At 40.1% G+C, this 18,988-nt stretch overlaps 1 protein-coding gene across 2 annotated transcripts in view; it reads right to left on the reverse strand.

Moving 5' to 3' along the window:
- DYNC2H1 (dynein cytoplasmic 2 heavy chain 1) overlaps window positions 1-18,988 on the reverse strand; it is a 421,699-nt gene that overhangs the window by 142,507 nt on the left and 260,204 nt on the right. For both annotated transcript variants that reach the window (XM_050927645.1, XM_050927637.1), the window contains exons 80-82: window positions 16,319-16,394; window positions 14,389-14,600; window positions 11,778-11,882 (exon numbers count right to left, since the gene is read on the reverse strand). In XM_050927645.1, coding sequence (XP_050783602.1) covers window positions 11,778-11,882; window positions 14,389-14,600; window positions 16,319-16,394 — 393 coding nt within the window. The remainder of the gene's footprint in view (window positions 1-11,777; window positions 11,883-14,388; window positions 14,601-16,318; window positions 16,395-18,988) is intronic.

Here is an 18,988-nt window from a genome sequence, read left to right on the forward strand (position 1 = left end):
TACGATGTTATTGCAAAAAAAGTAAATACAATTTTAGATTGCATTAGCAGAAGCATACCCTGCAAGTCACAAGAGGTGATAGCACTACACTACTCGGTGGTAGTTAAGCCTCGGATGCAGTCCTGTGTCCAAATTTGGTCACCAATGTATAGAAAGGATGTAGAGAAACTGGAAAGGATCCAGAGTTGAGCAACGAAGATGATCAATGGGATGGAATGCAAGCCATATAAGCACAGGCTTAAGAAACTGGGTATGTTTAGTTTGGAAAAGAGGAGATTAAGGGGGATATGATAGCGGTCTTCAGATACTTGAAAGGCTGTGTAGTGAGGCAGTGTGGCTCCTCGCTGCCCTGGAGGGGGAAGAGCCCATCCGGAGGCAGGAGTGGACAGAGCTAGGGAGCTCTGAGTCCGCCTCTCAGAGGGTCAGGTGGGGACCCGGAACTATAAAAGACTGGCCCTCAGAGCTCAGTAGGAGCCCAGCTGCTGGAGAGAACAGACGTCCCTAACGGAGCCTGCGACTGGAAAACCTCTGCGGCCCAAGGAGGCCACCCAGACTGGCCGGGCCTGTCCTGCATCCACTATCCGGAGGGGATGAGGAACTGCCCTGCGCCCGCTATCCAGAGGAGTTGTTGAGCCTGCCGATCAATCCCCATCCCGAAGAACCCATGCTCCTGGATCCCTCAGAGGCCAACACCAGGACCCACGTAGGGCCCAAGGGGGAGTGTGGAAGTCGGCTGGGGGCAGCCGACCCCAGTCTGGCTGCAGCACTACCAGAGCCTATGTCGGTGTGTTGCGGCCAGGATCCCCACTGACTAAGTAGCAGATCTTTGGCTACTGCTAGGACCCCGGGCTGGGATGCAGTGGAGTGGGAGGGCCTGCGTCCCCCCTGCCACCCAACTCCTGAGTGGCAGACTCCCCCTCTCCCTGGCCTGAGGACGCTGGAGCCTATTGTTACTGCTCAGCCCTGCCTGAGGGCCTGAGCTCCTGACTCAGCATTTGTTGCCCTGCCATTAGGGCTTGGGCTTAATACCTTGTACTCACTGCTCAGCCCTGCCTGAGAGCCTGAGCTCCTGACTCAGCATTTGCTGCCCTGCCCTGACCTAGGGCCTGGGCTTAATACTGGTGTACTACTTTTGTTCAGCCCTGACTGAGGGCCCGAACCCAGACTTAGCGTTGTTGCCCCGCCCTGAGCCAGGACTGGGCTCACCGTGTTTCTGCCGGCTACAGCAAGGGTGACCGAGGGAGATTCCACAGCCGGACTAATTCCCCAGGATCAGCTGTGTGCAGTGAGCCGGTGTGGCTCCCCGCCATCCCGGAGAACCCTTGTACAGTCTGTCATAAAAAAGATGGAGAAAAGTTGTTCTCTTTTGCCATAGGAAACAGGACAAGAGGCAATGAGTTCAAACTACAGTACAGTAAATTTACAGTTAGGAACAGACTGCCTTGGGATGTTGTGGAAGCATCTTCATTGGAGGTTTTCAAAAGGAGGCCTTCAATCTATCTCCACTGCCATCTATCTTGGATGGTTCAGACAAATCCTACATCTTGTCAGGGGGTTAAACTAGATGACTCTTGCAGTCCCTTCTAACTCCTATGATCCTATTATTCCACAAGAGAAACCTCAGGGTAGACAGACACATATTTCTATGCTCTAGTTCCTTAGAAAACAAAACAAACAAACAAACAAACCAGAGCCATTTGGGAGAAACTGCTAATGCTACCTTTAACTACAGGTATAGCACCAGTATCTTGTTGTTGTTGACAATGTTACAGGCAACTGATAGATCTAAAAGAAGTAGTGTTTGTACAATACCTAGCACAATGGGGGCTGTAGGCACTACTGTATTAGAAATAAGTAATAGATATTTTATCTTTGTTGATAACTAGGACATAATTGACCAAAAGTCCAGTTCAGACTCTAAGATGTAACCAAACCTGAAACTAGATTGATAGAGGTAAATGAAAACTGTGGATTCAGCTATTGCCACAGTTTTCTTGCAATAACTATAGCATATAAACTGATCTTTTTTTGTTTGCTTGCCAAACTCAAAAATTCAGAAACAAAAATGAGTTTAGCTTTGAACTAAAACTGAATTTTCAGTTTTTCCTTTACAAAACAAGCAATAAAAAAAAAAGTATCTCTGGCGGAAGTTAAATAGAAGCTAGTAAATACAGACATTTTTAAATCAGCAGATATCCAACAGCTTGCATTCAAGAGTTTTTAAAGAGCTGGCTGAGGGGCTCTTGATGTTGCTTTTCCGTAATGTAGCCTCCACAAAGATAATTTGTGGCCCTTGACTGATAGTACTATTATCAGATAATGCTCAAAACATTATACCTGATTAATTTTTTTAAATGTTACACTTTACTATAAATGGAAAGAGTGCTTCAAGTTAATTGGCCATCATCTGAAAAAAAGAAACAAAAAACAAACAAACAAACAACCCCCCCCCACAGTTATCAGCTTTATTTATTAACCAAAAGAGTTGTAATGAGGCACTGGTTCAAACTTCAGCATCCAGCCAGAAATTGCTGGAATCCATCTGCAAACTACATGCAAATAGTTACATAAAATAAGTATTTACAGTCCCAAATTAATTTCTCACAAAATCTTTGTTATTACTTGATCATTTTAGGCATCGGTAGGGAGAGAAAGAGTTCCGACTAGTAGCTGAATCTTTGGAGAATAGCACTGGAGAGGACTTGATTAAACATAATGCTCAGTGGCTCCTTAGAAGAAGTGCACCCATAAACTGAATTTGGCAAAGTTGGAGAGGAACTACACTGAGCCTCGGGAAAAAGTTGAAGAGGCTGGAATAAGTGCCAGATGTGGGCAAGACCAGTTCCACATTCCAGTATACATTCCTCTCTCAGTGACCTTTTGCACATGATGGAAAGCTGCAATATCACAAATCAGATCGAGCAATTTGGTGAGGCTGAACTGACAACGAAGTGCAACTTTCAGAATGGTGTGGCAATACATGAAGATGGTTGAGTCTTTGTTGTTCTTTACGCGATCTATCAGGACTGCTAATTGGAATTTGCACTTCACAGCAATGGAAGACTTAGTGAAATACTTTTTAGTTTAGATTTAACCAACTGTTCCATGATTGCCTGGTAGCTTGCTGAAATAAGAGGCACAAAAAATTCTGACCTTGACATATGTGAGGAATTGTGAGAAAAGAAATTGGGTTATTAAAATGTCAGCAGTTCCCTTCTAAGCATTTTGTGCAGACGAAGCCCTAAAACATGAGAACAGTATAATGAAAGTCATTGCGTGGATTGGTGGGCATAACATAGCATCCAAATGATCTTTCTCAGGTTTTTCCTGACGCCACTGAATTTTGAACAAACATTAAGTATGGCTCAGGTAGCTTCCCCAGAAATAACCGACTACCATCTAGACTCATTGTGTTAAATGCCAAGACGGAAAAATTTTAAAGCAACAGCACGAGCTTACTCACATGGGCAACCTATTTACATATGATGGACCAGAGTTCATTGATATAATGATGAAAATAGTCTTCAGTGATAAGATAGTTAAAGATGTCAATCAAATGGCTACTGTGGGTAATGACTTGTATGCAGCCTTCAAAACCTAAAGAATTATCCAAGGCACCATCAATATATGGGTTTCAGTCACGAAGAACAGACTAAAGATGGACTTGAATGCAAAGAAGAAAGTCAGAGTGAAGATGACAAACTATTACAGAGCTAAACACAGACAAGTAATTGTTTGCTCATCTCCTGGTCATGTCCAGATCTCAGTGTGATGTTGATCTACGTGAGACTTTGGAAGGTATGAGTTCATCATAGTACTGTGATCGATGTTTGAATATGATGGAACAAGGCATGTGTGCCAGGCAAAAACCAAACCAATGCACGTCTTGTATGGTCTTCCTAAGCCAGCACCTACTGACAACATGACCTGTACCTTATGCCAGCATAGGCCTTTCAGTGCAGCAATCATAGTTTGTAAGGCTGAGGTACAAGCTCTTGACCCAGAAACTGTTAATACCTACCAAGATTTGACCAAACACTTCATTATGGGACTACAGAGAAAATATGGGGCCTATGATGAAGTCCACCTTGCATTTGAAACATATGAAGAAAAATCAGTTAAAAGTATTATGAGAAAGAAGAAGCTCCATGGTACTGCATCTGGCCAATACAAAACCACTGACTCCACGAACATCTCCAATGTCACAATGAAGAAGTTACTGTCTCATTCTTTCCTGAAGAGTGAGTTAATCACATACCTTGAAGGAAAAATGCTCTAGCATGCCAAGAATTGCTCAAAAAATTTTGTTGTCGCATGGCATAATGAAGCTAGTCTTTCACTATTCAGTGGAGTTTCTTGGTTGTGTCCAAAAGGAGGCTGACACTAAAATTATCTTGCATATCATCAGTGCCAAAGAGAGAGGTGTTACTAAACTTCAGATTTTTACACAGGACTCTCATGTTCTAGTGGTCTCTGTGAAATGATATCCAAGACTTCCTCAAGATTCTGTTTTTATGCCTGCTCCTGGGGAACAGAATTGTTGTATATCTCTTAGAGATGTGTTCCTATCATTCAGACCACTAAAAGCTGCCATACCTCCAGGTTTCCATGCCCTTTCAGAATGTGATACTATTAGAAGGCTTGCTGCAAAGATCAAATTATCTTACTGAGAGGAATTTGATTTAGCCTCTGAAGACTAATTCCTTAATATGAAGGTGCTCAGAACAGCTGAGACAGTCACTTATGAGGTCACAAATGCATTGGAGGCATTTGTATGCTGAATTTACCACTTGAACATCAACATTATGACACTTGCAGAGTTATGTTAGTGGAAGATTTCAAATAGGAAAACAGAAACAGACAAGGGGTGCATTTAAAAAATCTATGGCAATGGAATTGCTCTGTGATGATCAAGCACATCCATAACTCCCTCCCCTATCAGGCATGGATGGTTGTTGAAGATGGACTGATCACACCAGTTATGTCTGAAATACCATGTGCTCCTGAATCAGTCCTTTAGCTAATCAAATGCTTGTATGCAAAGACCACATGCTCACCACCCTTAACTTTCTATCACTTACATGTCCACAGAATGAGACCTACATTATGCTCCCAGGCTAATTAGAAAACATGCCTTATGGTGACAGACTAAAGAGCTCAATCTATTTAGTTTAACAAAGAGGAAGTTAAGGAGCGACTTGATTACAGTCTACAAGTATCTACAGGGGGAATAAATATTTAATATTCAATATAACAGAAAAAGATATAACAATCCACTGGCTGGAAATTGAAGCTAGACAAATTCAGACTGGAAATCCAGGAGGCATTTTTAACAGTGAGGTTAAATGACCACTGGAACAATTTATCAAAGGTGGTGGATTTACCACCACTGATCATCAAGATTGGATGTTTTTCTACAAGATATGCTATAGGTATTATTTTGGGGAAGTTCTATGGTCTGAATTATACAGAAAGTTGGATTAGATTATTACAATCATCCATTCTGGTTTTGGAATCCATTAATCTGTGAAAATTTCATTCAGATTGAACAAACCATCTTGACACATCATTTCAAAAATGTTCATTTGAAACTACATGTCAAAGAGCTTTTTTCCCCTCAAATTCTTTTCCCTGGGTTTTCTTCTCAGCCAAAAATACTTCTGAATTTGTCCCAAACTCAAGAATAGTTTCAGGGCCTTGAAAAAAAGCACTTTTCAGTAAATGTAATGTACACCAAAAAACATTGCCCAGCTCTAGCCACAGGCTTCTCAATAAACGAGAGACAATGCAATAATCAGTGAGCTACTGAAAATGAACAGGTGTTTGCTTTTTAAAAAAGATAAATTGTATATTGATTTTCATAAAGAAATAGTGAAAAGTAAATGACATGCAGCTTGTATAAATTTCCAAATACTGCATCTTTCACAGTATATCCAACAGAATTATGCTCTTACAACGTGCCAAAGATGCAAGACTAGACAATGTAAGATGAGACAATGCCACACAGACATAACATGTTAGTGTAGGGGTAACACTAATAAAATAGGGAAAGTCTTAAATGAATAGAGAGAAAAATGAAAGAGGGGCAGGGGAGGGAAAAGGTGGAAGCTTAGGTGGAATGGAGGTCTGGTAGTATTTAAGCCATCTCAACATTTTTAATCCAAATGTATCTAGGAAAGGGGTCCAAATTTCTCTGAATTCATATAACGGCTCTCTGTGAGGTGATAAGCTATTCTTTCTTTGGCTGCTAATGCAGATAGTCCAGATACCATTGCTCTATACTGGACATAGGTCTACTATTCCATTTTTGTAAAATCATGCACTTGGTGATCATTGCAGCTCTCAAGAACCAAAGTCTTTGTGGTGGAGTTAAATCCAACTTATCAGGTAAATAACCTAGAATATGATTTTCAGCTGAGGTTTGGTTGCTTAAGTGCTTCCATTTCAACCAATGGGACTACTCTTCTATATACTATTCTTTGTGAGTAAAGGTTGTAGAACTGGGTTCTATATTCTACTGCAATTATATGGCAGATAAAAAATAGGTCAAATTTTAGGCCTAAACTTCTAAAAAGTGAACATTTAAATATCTGATAATACTCTGACTATTATGGAAAAAAGCTGTTTTATGGTCCTTTAGAGATGTAATGTAAAATAAAATGAAAGCCAAATTATACATACTACAACATACTATAAGTATTTAGATATTCATAACAAATATTTGAGAAGGAATAATTGAACACCATTGCTTACACTGGTCTGCCTTTTTGCTATTAATAGTGTGTTTCAGAGTGCATGCAACAGTCCGTTAATTTAGTTCCTCTATGGTACACTGAAGCCTGGAAATGAAGAGCTCACAAGTAAGACTAAAAGTTCCTCATCATTTTCATGATGCATTTGCAAGCCTACTGCAAATGAAAACTGAGTAATTATTCACAGCACTAGTGGGCTTACTAAGTAACTACTTTTCCACATGAATAAGAATTGCATAATTGGACATTAAGAGTAAGAGAAGCACAATAATTTTGCTTTTATGTAGATCCTAAAAACGTCTGGTTATCTCTGAAGCTGCAGTTAAGAACAATCACTTTCGACTCAGTTGTGCACAACCCTCTATTTCAGTGATACTCACGACAATTTTGTTGGCATATGCTTAATAACAGAACAAATACTGGGTGAAATACTCTGTGTATGTGTGTGGTGCTTAGTAGAGTGATAGTACTACAATAGGTAGTAATAATAATAAGAAAATAAATTTTACTTTCAAGTTTGAATGCATTACCAACAATGATTAAATAGAACAGAATAGTGCCTCTAAATATGATGCAATATCAAATATCTCTACTTCTGTGAATAATTAGTGTTCATTTAGAATTGTCTTGCAAATGTATTATGAAAATTTACCAGCCCAGATACAAAATCTACTCAGTCACCTTGTCCCATTATGGTGATAATGAAATGGGAAATTTCTTACCCGGTAATTTCTTTTCTTCTAGCTGTGTCTCATACAATTCTGTGATGCCTGGACTGTTTCCCTCCTCTCTGCAGTTCTAGAGTCTGTTCACTGTTGCAACACAGCTCATTTTGGCCACACACCCTTTTCCAGCTTGCCATCAGAACAATTCATATAATATGCAAAAACTCTTAGAATATGGTAATACCAATAACATTAAAGTCAACAAGTGAACTATGTGCAGTAAGCTAGCCAGCCAACAAACTGGAGACATTTAAAAAATAATGTTGTTCCTTGGCTAATGAAGCCATTCCAGGTTGGGTAGAATTTTGAGAGACACTGCTAGCAGAAAGGAAATTTTCCATACTACAACTAACTGTCTCGCACTGTTCTGTGATGCACGGGAAGTAGGGAGCAGTAAATATTAAACAAGGAGGGATAAAGAAAGACAAATAGAGACATTTTCCCTTGAAAGTAAATGCCTGAATGACAAGTCACTTTTGCAATAGTGCATGCAGCACCTTCTTTCAGAAAGAAGCATCTGCAGAGCACAGAAAATCTACTTTGTAATGTTTAATAAAAGGTATAGCTTGAAGATCATGTTGCTGCCTTACAGATTTCTTCAGCTGAAGCACAAGTTTGTTCTGCCCATGACATCACCAGAGATCTTGTACAGTGTGCCTTGATTCCTTTTAGAATACAGTAACTCCTCACTTAGCATTGCAGTTATGTTACTGAAAAATGAGACTTTATGTGAAATGACGTTAAGGGAATCCAATTTACCCACATGAATTAATGTAAGTGGGGGGGGGGGGTTAGGTTCCAGGGAAATGTTTTTTGCCATACAAAAGACATTATATACATATACAGCATATGTTTTAAACAATTTTAAACAAACTGTTTAATATTGTACACAGCAATGAATGATTGTGAAGCTTGGTTGAGGTAGTGGAGTAAGAGGGTGGAATATTTCCCAGGGAAGTCCTTGCTGCTAAATGATGAACTAGCACTCGGCTGAGCCCTCAAGGGTTAATATGCTGCTGTTAATGTAGCCTCACACTCTACAAGGCAGCATGGACTGAGGCAGGAGGGGAGAACACAACAGATGGAGATTACACTTCCCTGCAAAAACTGAACATGATCATGAGCCAATGCTATCCAGCTAGAGTGCACCACTCCCTCCTCCTGACATCACATGCACGACTGAACAGATGCTGACTTTCCAAAGTCCTGGGAGGTGCATGCATAAGTGAGAGAGAGAGAGATGTGCATTGCCCCTTTAAGAATGCTGACCCCACTTCAAGTATATTGCCCTTTTAAGCAGATCAGCCAGTTCAGACAGGAAACAACAGCTTTCAGCAAGCTCCCTCCTTTCTATCCCTGAGCCCTGTCCCGATCCTCAGCTTTGTGGAGAGGAGGTATGGAGCGGGGGGGGGAGGAAGGAGCAGGGGGACATCCTGATATCAGCACCCCTCTTCCCCCCCCCCCAACAAGCAGGAAGCTCTTGGGAGCAGCTCCAAGCATAGGGCAGGGCAGCAGCAGCATGGCGGGGCGGAGGGGGGATGGGTAGCGGAACTGCTGCTGGGTAGCCGCCAAGCCACATACCTTACAGGGAATTTAGGGGAGCCGATCGGGGGGGAAGCTGCCAGCCCCCCCGGGTTCTAATCCCCATAAGGAGGGGCTGCTCTTCCAGAAAATCTTACAAACAGTGGACAAAGCAGGCAGCTGTCAAACAACGTTATAAGGGAGCATTGCACAACTTTAAACAAGCTTGTTCCCTAATAGATCAGGCAACGTAACAACAAAACAGCGTTAACTGGGAAAACATTAAGTGAAGAGTTACTGTAGGGCAGTCTGATGGCTTGAATGTCTCCACTATGCACAACTTGATTCATTTGGCCAAAGATAGTTTGGATGCCCAAAGACCTTGGCACTTTTGATGAAAGGGCACAAATAAAGAGCCTGATTGTCTCATCAATTCAGTGTGCCTGAGGTAAATCTTTAGTGCTGTACATACTCCCATATTATGGTTCATGTTTTCAGTCAGATGCTGTGGATTTGGACATAATGATAGAAGAATCATGCAAGAAATGGAAGAGGAATTCACCTTTGGTAAGAAAGACTGTGGGAGTCCTTAGAACCACTATGTCATGATGAAGCACATCATGTGGCTCTTGCATGGATACAACTGCTAACTCAGATACATCTAGCTAACACAACAGTGACCACAAAGTAGATTTTGATAGATAGAATGGTATGACCATTGCCTACACGGTGGGTTGTTAGGGCTTTTAGTACCAATAGCAGATCCCACTTAGGAAAGATTGGTCTGCCTTCAGGTCTAGCCAGTCTGACTGCTCTGAGAAATCTTGAGACTTGAGGATATTTGGCTAAGACCCTCAGAATCCTGCTTGTAAGTCACTGCTTATGACTGCTTAATGCTTTATGGTGAGGGGCTGAAGCCCTTGTCCAATCCATCCTGAAGAAAATCAAGAATAGCTCGAATTCCAGAGTCGTTGGGGTATGTTTTCTTTTTGGCACTATGAGCTGAACCATGACCAGATTGAGAAGGCTTTTAGTGTGGGAGTCTGTGTGGAGGTCAGCAGAGTCCCAATCACTTTGGAGGATAATCCAGGTTCAATTAATGTTTCACTCCCAATAGCCAACCTATGAGTTGGAGAAAGACTGGATCTGGATGGAGAATGGGGCCTTGGTGAAGGATGTCTATTGTCACTGGTACATACAGTGGAGGCACCAATGTCATATTTACTAAGTCCAAAAACCATGATGTCCTCTGCTAGCATGGAGCTATAACTCAGCTTTGCTTCCCCTCACCTTATCTTCGGAATCATCATCTCTAGACGTCAATGTGGTGGGAATGTATAAAGCAAGCCCTTTGGCCATCTGTGTGCAAAAGCATCCTTCCCCAGTGACCTGGGATAGCTTCCCTGCTACTTTGCCATTCGCAAGAACAGGAAGTTGCCAAACAGTCTGACTGCCAGAATGCCAAATATGTGGCCGGCACAGAGCCTAAATCCGAACTCTTTCCTTTCTCAGTAGAAAAGTCTTTGTCTAAGGATGGCTCTCTCAGACTTTCTATGTATTTTTCTTCCCCTTTTTGTGCTTCCTGTGGTGTGTGGCTTGTTTTTGTTGTTGTTGTTGTTTTTTTGCAGTGTGGGGGGGTCTGCTTTACAGGAGTCCCTGCATGAGTGTAGCCATGGTAGAGTGTGTTGCATCCCTTTTTATAAAAAGCCTCGAGTCCTCTAGATATTCCTCCTTCTGTGTCCTCACACTCTGAGTCCCAGTGCCACTACTTTTGCAATGGGGTCTTGTTCTGAGAATCCCAATTCACACTGGGAATTAGGGAAGCTGGGTAGGAGCCCTACTTTTTCCCCTGGGGAGCTGAGGATCAACTTTAAGAGTTTAAAGTTGGATCACTTAAGATATTTTTTAATTCTTGCTCAGGTCTTCAGGATAGGGAAGAGGGACCTGACATGCCAGTCTGTCTCTGAGCCCTGTGCCCTAGCAGTGTGAGGGTCAGCTTGCTGTGAACAGCTAGGACATAGATCACCCTTCGAAGAGCCTGTAAATGTCGCTGCGCATATAGAGCAGTGCTCTGATTTGGCCAGTGTTTGTGGGACAGCCCTGCCATAGACTGAGAGTGGAGCAACATAGCATCCCAAGATGGGTAACACTGCAGCAGTGGATGTGTGAGGCTGAGACACCATGGTGCCAATTACCCAATCTGGTGGAGGAGGAGGAGGAGAAGGAAAGTAGCTTCATTGCTCACTACTGTCTCAAGAAACAAATTAAAAGTAAAGATGGCAAAGGAAACGGTGTCTGTTTGCTTTGCTCCTGAAGAACTACTGCCATGGAGGCAGAAGTTCTGGGGGCAAGTGGAAGAAGGGGGATAGCCAGTATGGGCTATGCTGTAATGCTGAACTGCCTCCAGATCTGCAGAGAGGGAGAAAGACCCTGCTTCACAGAATTGTAGGAGATGCTTGGCCATCAAAGCAAGTTATTCATTCTAAGTAAGTATTATTTCAAATGTTTACATTATTTAAAACATTAAGTAATGTCTCACAATTATCTCCCACAGCAGAATAGAACTCAAAATACATGAAGTGACCCAAATAAACATTTTACTTATATTGCCGATGGTGATGGAAATAACTGCAGAAGTTATTTTTAAATACTTTCAACATTCTGAATTTATAATGAACGATTTTCTTATAGAAATACATATTTATGAACAGATGTCTGGTGTCCTGGGCTGGTCATATTATAGATGATACTAACAAGCAGTGCAAAATTTAAAACTTACCAGGGAGCTGATCATGCGTTGAGAAGACCGTGCAATATTGGCAGGCAGGCCAAAGAAATCGGGTTTATCATTTTCTGGAAGGCTTTCAATAATATCACGGTAATCCTACAAAAAGGGGTAGAAGAGTATAGATAATAGTAAATGTTTTCAGTGCAATCACAGCTCATGAAAATCAACAGTATATGATCAGAAGAATTCCATCAATATATTTTCAAAACATAAACTCTCAATTCATAGGATTTATAATTAATTGAATAATAGCACTTTGTGGACATCACTAAAATAGTACCAGCAACGAAATGGAGCAATGACTTAAGCATATGAACATATGACGTGCTATACCATAGAATCTGCTAATATTGAAACACTGTAATGAAATAGAACAGAAATCCCAAGTTGCTTTAGTTTACAATTGGCAAACATCAACTCTGATAACAGTGAAGTTGTGACTTCACCATACAAAAGCCCTCTGCAGTATAATTACAAGACTTCAACAGATCAGTTTGATATATATCCTACATTGCTATTATCACCACATTTAATGTTTTTCACTATTTGGAATTGAATTTGGAACTATTTGTCACTTTCTCCTTCATATTGTAGTCCAATGCAAGATGCTTCCACTTACATTTAAATCTTTGACAAGCTACCATTTATTATACTTAGTATGAAATGTGCGGCATTAAAAGATATGGCTACATGGTGATAGGAAGGGTAGAGTAGAACCAGCTTTGTGTCTAAAAGACACTCGAGCTACTGTTCTAATGGAAGGAACATGAAACAGGGTATCTCTTACTACCCCACCAAACCAGGTGTCTGGAGGCCTGTCTCTATCCTATTATCCAGTAGACTATGTGCACTTGGGTTGGGCCCTGATACTGCTAACACTTACACACATGCTTAACTTGACTACTGTGAATAGGCCATTTAAAAATACTGAATCATAAAGGGTCTTTGGCATACATAAACTATTTCTCAGAGTTTTCTCAGAGTTAAATGTACCTCTGATGCCAGCATGTCACTCTACATGGTGCAGTCATGACTACTCTCTGTCATAGGGAACTGAAATCCTTTGACATAACATACTCCTTCACAGCCTGCCTGTTCTATATCCCATCTGGCCTTTCTGTTACCCAGGGTTCTTGCAACCCAAAGCTCTTGGTAACTTTTACTCTGTGTGAGGAGGTGTCAGGAAATAAATCAGGGGAGACACGGCCATCCGACCGATAGATGGCTGGCACAAATAGGACAACACAAGAGTGCTTTCACTTAAAGCTAAACTTTACTTAGTCTCAAGCACTTACACACATCCACAACAAGATTGGTAAAAGACCCCTAACCCTTGATAATTACCAAAGCTAAGTGTGGCTTTCGAGCGACACAGTGGCAGCCCGTCTGCCGGTGGGGAACACAAGATGCATCCAGAGGGAGAGACCAGTCCCGAAGAGTCCCAATATCTCAAGCTTTTTCCCGTTATTTATACATTAGTAATAGAATGACATGTCCCTTAAAGAAACCTTGTTAAGTAAGCAATTTCAATGATCAAACAAGAGGCTCCTTCTGATTACTGATTAACCAGGTATGGGTTTTTCCAGAGTCTGCAGCCTTGAGACCCCAACAGACATTCCTGGGGCATATCAGCAATTTCAACACAATTCTTATCAGGAAGGATGCAGGGTAAAGCTGCCCTTTCTGTGGTACCCAAAACCCCCTCCCCTCCTGCCTTGGTCAAGCTGAGAGTGCTGAATGGCCAATTTACAGCTTGCTGACTAGGCCGTCTTTAACAATAAGCCACAGTGGTTTCAAGCACTTTACTGGTTTTCCAAAGTCTCCCTGTACATCTCCATCTGCTCTCTCAGTGCCATCTTTCAGTTTCTCCTCCACACCCTGCTGCTCTCACTCCAACCAATTACAATCTGTTACTCTACCACACACACACCTGGAATTTAAGGTGAGATTCATTTTTCATAAATTAATGTAAGGGCCAAGCAATGAAATCAAGAACAGCAAGACAACAATACAATACAAAATGTAACAATACAAATTGATGCAAACTTGTTTCTTAAGTATCTGCAAACAAAGATAACGTTGTTACACTTCTCACAGGCCCCATTATGAGGGACGATTTGTTAGCCTAATACATTTCTCACACAGATCTGTTTCTTCCCACTGTTCATTATTGTACAGTACATACAAAAACCTTAATTAAGACATCATCATAAGTTAACTCTTTGTTATTTCAAGTTTCTCTAGTATTTTTATCATTCTGTTATTTTAGTGTCTCTTATTTTCAATCTTTGTTTAATATTTGGGACTTTTCATACATTTTCATTATCAAATTTCAAAATCTATAAAAAATGAAGTGTGCAGGAATAAATATTTAAGTGCTTTTCCCTGTCAAGCATTAGCATTATTATTGATGACTATTAGTGTTATAGGGCGTAGCCCTATAGGGATTGAATACCCTTCAGCTCCCATTAATTTCAGTGGGACTGAAGTGTACTCAGAAAGTTGCAGGAATCTGCCTTTAATTAGTACATTCATTTGATAATTTAATACTGTAAGAAAAAGAAGATTTGGTTTCCATGTCTGATAAGGCAAGCATACATACCAAAATACTGCAGGAACTGGGTAGAGAGATGGAATATGGGAAGCTGGTCATCTTCTTGCCCCTAAGATTTAAACCTCCAATGACTCTGGAATTAAAAAGCTGTTCCAGATAGGTCCGAAGGACTCTCATGTCAAAGTAATTATCTATGCGGCCTCCATAAATAGCATTTTCGAACAGGCCATGCACAAATTCCCACTGAAAATCTTTGGAACCTGTAAGTTACAAAATATTACTGTCACATTGACCTTTTTTTGCACTGTGTGATGAACATTTCCTCTTATTATAGTTATCCTTCAGAGAAACAAGGAAATACAAAGGACCCCAGTAAAGTAGTACAATTATTACTAAGCAATATATTTCTTAACTGTAATCAAAAAGTAAAATAAAATAACTGTAAAATGTAAAATATTAAATGTTCCAACAGCTATATTGCAAATGTTTGCAAATATTTTTTCCTGTGATAAGAGTGTAATTAATGTGTTTTAAATCCTACTGAGGGACATAAATATTGCAGATGTCTTGGGGAACTTTTTATCATAGATCTCACACATCAATCAACCCTATTTAGTTGGAGAACAAAAGTACCTTCTCACTAGAAGCCATTCCATATTCAATTGTGGTCTCCTACCTCCTAATCCTTTGTCATCAGCCTGCTCAACTTCCCTACCTCCAATGGATCTTTAAGTGTGTTACAGCCATATCCCTTTGTGCAGTGATCTCATCAGGCCTCATAAAATAAGCAGGGTGATTGAATAATACCCTACCATGCCAAAGGAAGACATTGTTACTGAGATTCTGGCTTTCTGATGTGATGTAAAAAGAGGTCCAGGTTATCTGTGATCATAAGAGATCACATGACACTGTGTTTAAAATTAAGGATGTTAACATTGGTGTTCTGACCAAATTGTATTCAATAAATTACATTCTACCTACTTAGTTATATCCTATAGTTTAAAATAAAATCTCTTCTCCCCTCATTTCTTGTCCCAAACTACAGAGGAGGGTGAAATCAATGCCACATTTCACCCAATATGTGACTTTTCAGCATGTGTGAAGTAATTATGGTGGAAAAGAACTTTGAGATTCTTCAAATGAAAAGGTTTGGTATTACATTTAAGTTATTAGAGTTGACACTCACACTCCAATTACTGCAGGGAAAAACTGCTCTCACCACAATAGTTAATATCCAGGACCCAAAGTCTCTTGGTAATATATTCAAACTGTTAAGTCTGCATGTACATGGAATCACTTTCAAAAGTACTAACCACATATAAACCCCATTTAAATCAATAGGCGCTAGAGATATTGAACCCTTTTGAATACTGGGTACTAGTTTTATTGAGATGTTGGAACTTAAAGGCCTTACCAAAAAAATCCTTATGATTTCTATGTAAATGAAATAAACAAAGGATCCAAATTAGACCTGGTTGGAACATTTTCAAAACAATGAAATTTTGCTGAAATATACTGTTCTGTGGATGTGTATCATTCAATCAAGGCAGAGGGATGAAAAAAAGACGCATACACACTATAGTCTAGTAGTTAGGGCACTGGCCTGGTATGGGTGATACCCAGATTCAAGTCCCGGCTTTGCCGGATTTTGGGTCTCCCACATCCCAGGCCAGTGACTGAACCCACCAGGCCACATTCAAGCACGCAAACTTACTTCTGTGATAATGTTCAAAATATTTTGGTTTTGATCTGGAAACAGAACAAAAACAAATTTAAAAACCTCAACAGTTGCCATTAAACAGAACTGTCATCCCCCAATCAGCTCTAATTGAAATTATTGGTGATAATTGAAATAGCCAAATTACTTTAAAAAAAAATTCTATGATCTGCTAATTTTATAAAGATTTGAAATGGAAGACACTCAGAAATACTGGACTAGGCAAAGAAAGGAATCAGCAATCCTTAAAGAGTAACTTACCATCAAAGAGTCCATCAATAACATCATACCCTGCACGGAGATCAGATAAAGAAAATTCATAAAACTTGGTCCAACCCTACCATTAAAACAAACAAAAAGTTCATATGAGTTATGAATCAATGAGAATTAAATGAACATGAAAAAAATAAACAAAAATTGATACTTCTAGAACATATATAACATGTAAAACCCGGGGAAAAAAATCTACATCACTGGTTTGAAGCCATCTTTTCTAGGCTGCTGCTCAGAGATACACGAACAGGCAGCAGAGAGACAATATGACAAACATATCCATCAATGTGTTTAATTTTACATAGGCGTACAGGCTAGATGCCATCAGGCGTATGCCAACTTCTGTAGCAATGACAGTTTTTCTATAAAAACAAATGTATTTTAAAAATCCTAGACTAATCAGCAAGGCTTCTTGAAAATGATGCACATGAGCATGCAACTCTCTCATTCCCTAACAGCACTTGTTGCAACAATGACTCATTGATAACTATGACTAGAGAACTCACTTTCTTACTCTCAATGACTTTTTTGAATTTCAGTTTCTTTTCAGACTTTGATAAGTATGACTGCTTCTTTTAACCACTGCCTACAACACACACCAACCATTTTACTCCTCATCTTATTTTACTTCTATATTAAGATAAAAAAACCCAGAAAAAACAAAGCAGCAAGCCATCAGCAAGCAAGCAGCGATGCCTGCAACATGTACATTCTTAAATCACTGGCACAGTACCTAGATCCTTATTTGTTGGTGATTGTATTATTCTTTGTATAGTATTAACATACACTAAATAATTTACAAACAAGTATAAAGACAAAAAGTACCTGTCTCAACATGTTTACAAGGCAAAGAGGTATATAGGCACAAAGGGAGATATACACCATATATGAAATACATTAAACTAGCTGACTAGTAAATCTCAAAACATAAATTGCTAATGGAGATCACCAGCAAATAGCAGTGTTTCTGGTGGGGGTTCTGCAGGGAACTATTCTCACTTCAAAGCTATTAAAATTTCTAAATTAAATTATCTGGAAGAAAATATGAAATAATTACTGATAAAATTTGTAGACGAAACAGAGATGGGATGGCAAATAATGATGAGAATGGGTCATTCACACAGAGTGACTTAGATCAGTGGTTCTCAAAGCCAGTCCACCGCTTGCTCAGGAAACATCTAGGCACAAATACTGTAAGCCATAGTTTCCAGAATACAATCCCCATCCTGAAAAAAGAACTCTGAAAAGGACTTAGAGGTCATTAGAATCATAGAGGATTAGGGTTGGAAGAGACCTCAGAAGGTCATCTAACCCAATCCCCTGCTCAAAGCAGGACCAACCCCAGCTAAATCATCCCAGCCAGGGCTTTGTCAAATCAGGCCTTAAAACCTCTAAGGATGGAGATTCTACCACCTCTCTAAGTAATTCATTCCAGTGCTTCACCACCCTCCTAGTGAAATAGTTTTTCCCCAATATCTAACCTAGACCTCTCGAACTGCAACTTGAGATCATTGCTCCTTGTTCTGTCATCTGTCACCACTGAGAACAGCCAAGCTTCATCCTCTTTGGAACTCCCCTTCAGACAGTTGAAGGCTGCTATCAAATCCCCCTCCCTCTTCTCTTCTACAGACTAAACAAGCCCAGTTCCTTCAGCCTCTCCTTTTAAGTCATGTGCCCCAGCCCCCGATCATTTTCGATGCCCTCCGCTAAACTCTCTCCAATGTGTCCACATCCTTTCTGTAGTGAGGGGCCCAAAACTGGACGCAATACTCCAGATGTGGCCTCACCAGAGCCAAATAGAGGGGAATAATCACTTCCCTTGATCTGCTGGCAATGCTCCTACTCATGCAGTCCAATATGCCATTGTAGATAACAAACTGAACACAAGCTCCCATTGCAAACAATCTTTCAATATATAAAAGGAATAATGAGCAAGAATAAGGAGCTAATATTACCTCTATGGTTTATTAGTAGCACCACTACAGGAATATTTGTTCAGTTTTAGTGTCCACATTTAAAAAAATATATACTGAAAAATCAGACAAGATTCAGACAAATGCTACAAAAATGATTTGGGGTCTGGAAAACATGCTTAAAAAATACCAGGCTAAAGGAGCTCTATCACAGAGGTTGAGAGGTGACTTGGATACAGTATATTACCCACAAAAGGAGAAGATAACTGCTACTAGAGGGATCTAATCAAGCAAAGACATAACAAAATTCAATGGCTGGAAGTTCAATTCAAAAAATTCAAACTGGAAAAAGATGCAAATTTTTAACAAGGAGGGTAATTAACTAGTCATCAGAACAAGTTACTAAAGGACATGGTAAACTTTCCATCATTTTGAAACTTTAACTCAACCTCTGCTCTCTTTTGAAAAGATATGCTATAGTGTCAACCACAAATTTTGGGGCAAGATGCAGGCATCATGGAGGAAATGGCCTGTGTCAAGCAGGAATTGAAACTAGATGAACATAACTGGTCCTTCTGGCCTTAAAATCTGAGTGGTGAAGTTTAGCATATTTTTTATTATTTCCATGATTTCTGTGTGGACTGTTCTAATTTGAGGTTACATTTTAAGTCTTTTGGTTAATTAACACATCTCTGCATAGAAGTCTAATTTTAGAAGCTTTTATGGACAAAGTACATTTTGAGAA

This window comes from Gopherus flavomarginatus, chromosome 1 (genome assembly GCF_025201925.1).
Source record: "Gopherus flavomarginatus isolate rGopFla2 chromosome 1, rGopFla2.mat.asm, whole genome shotgun sequence".
In the NCBI taxonomy this organism is placed as follows: domain Eukaryota; kingdom Metazoa; phylum Chordata; order Testudines; family Testudinidae; genus Gopherus; species Gopherus flavomarginatus.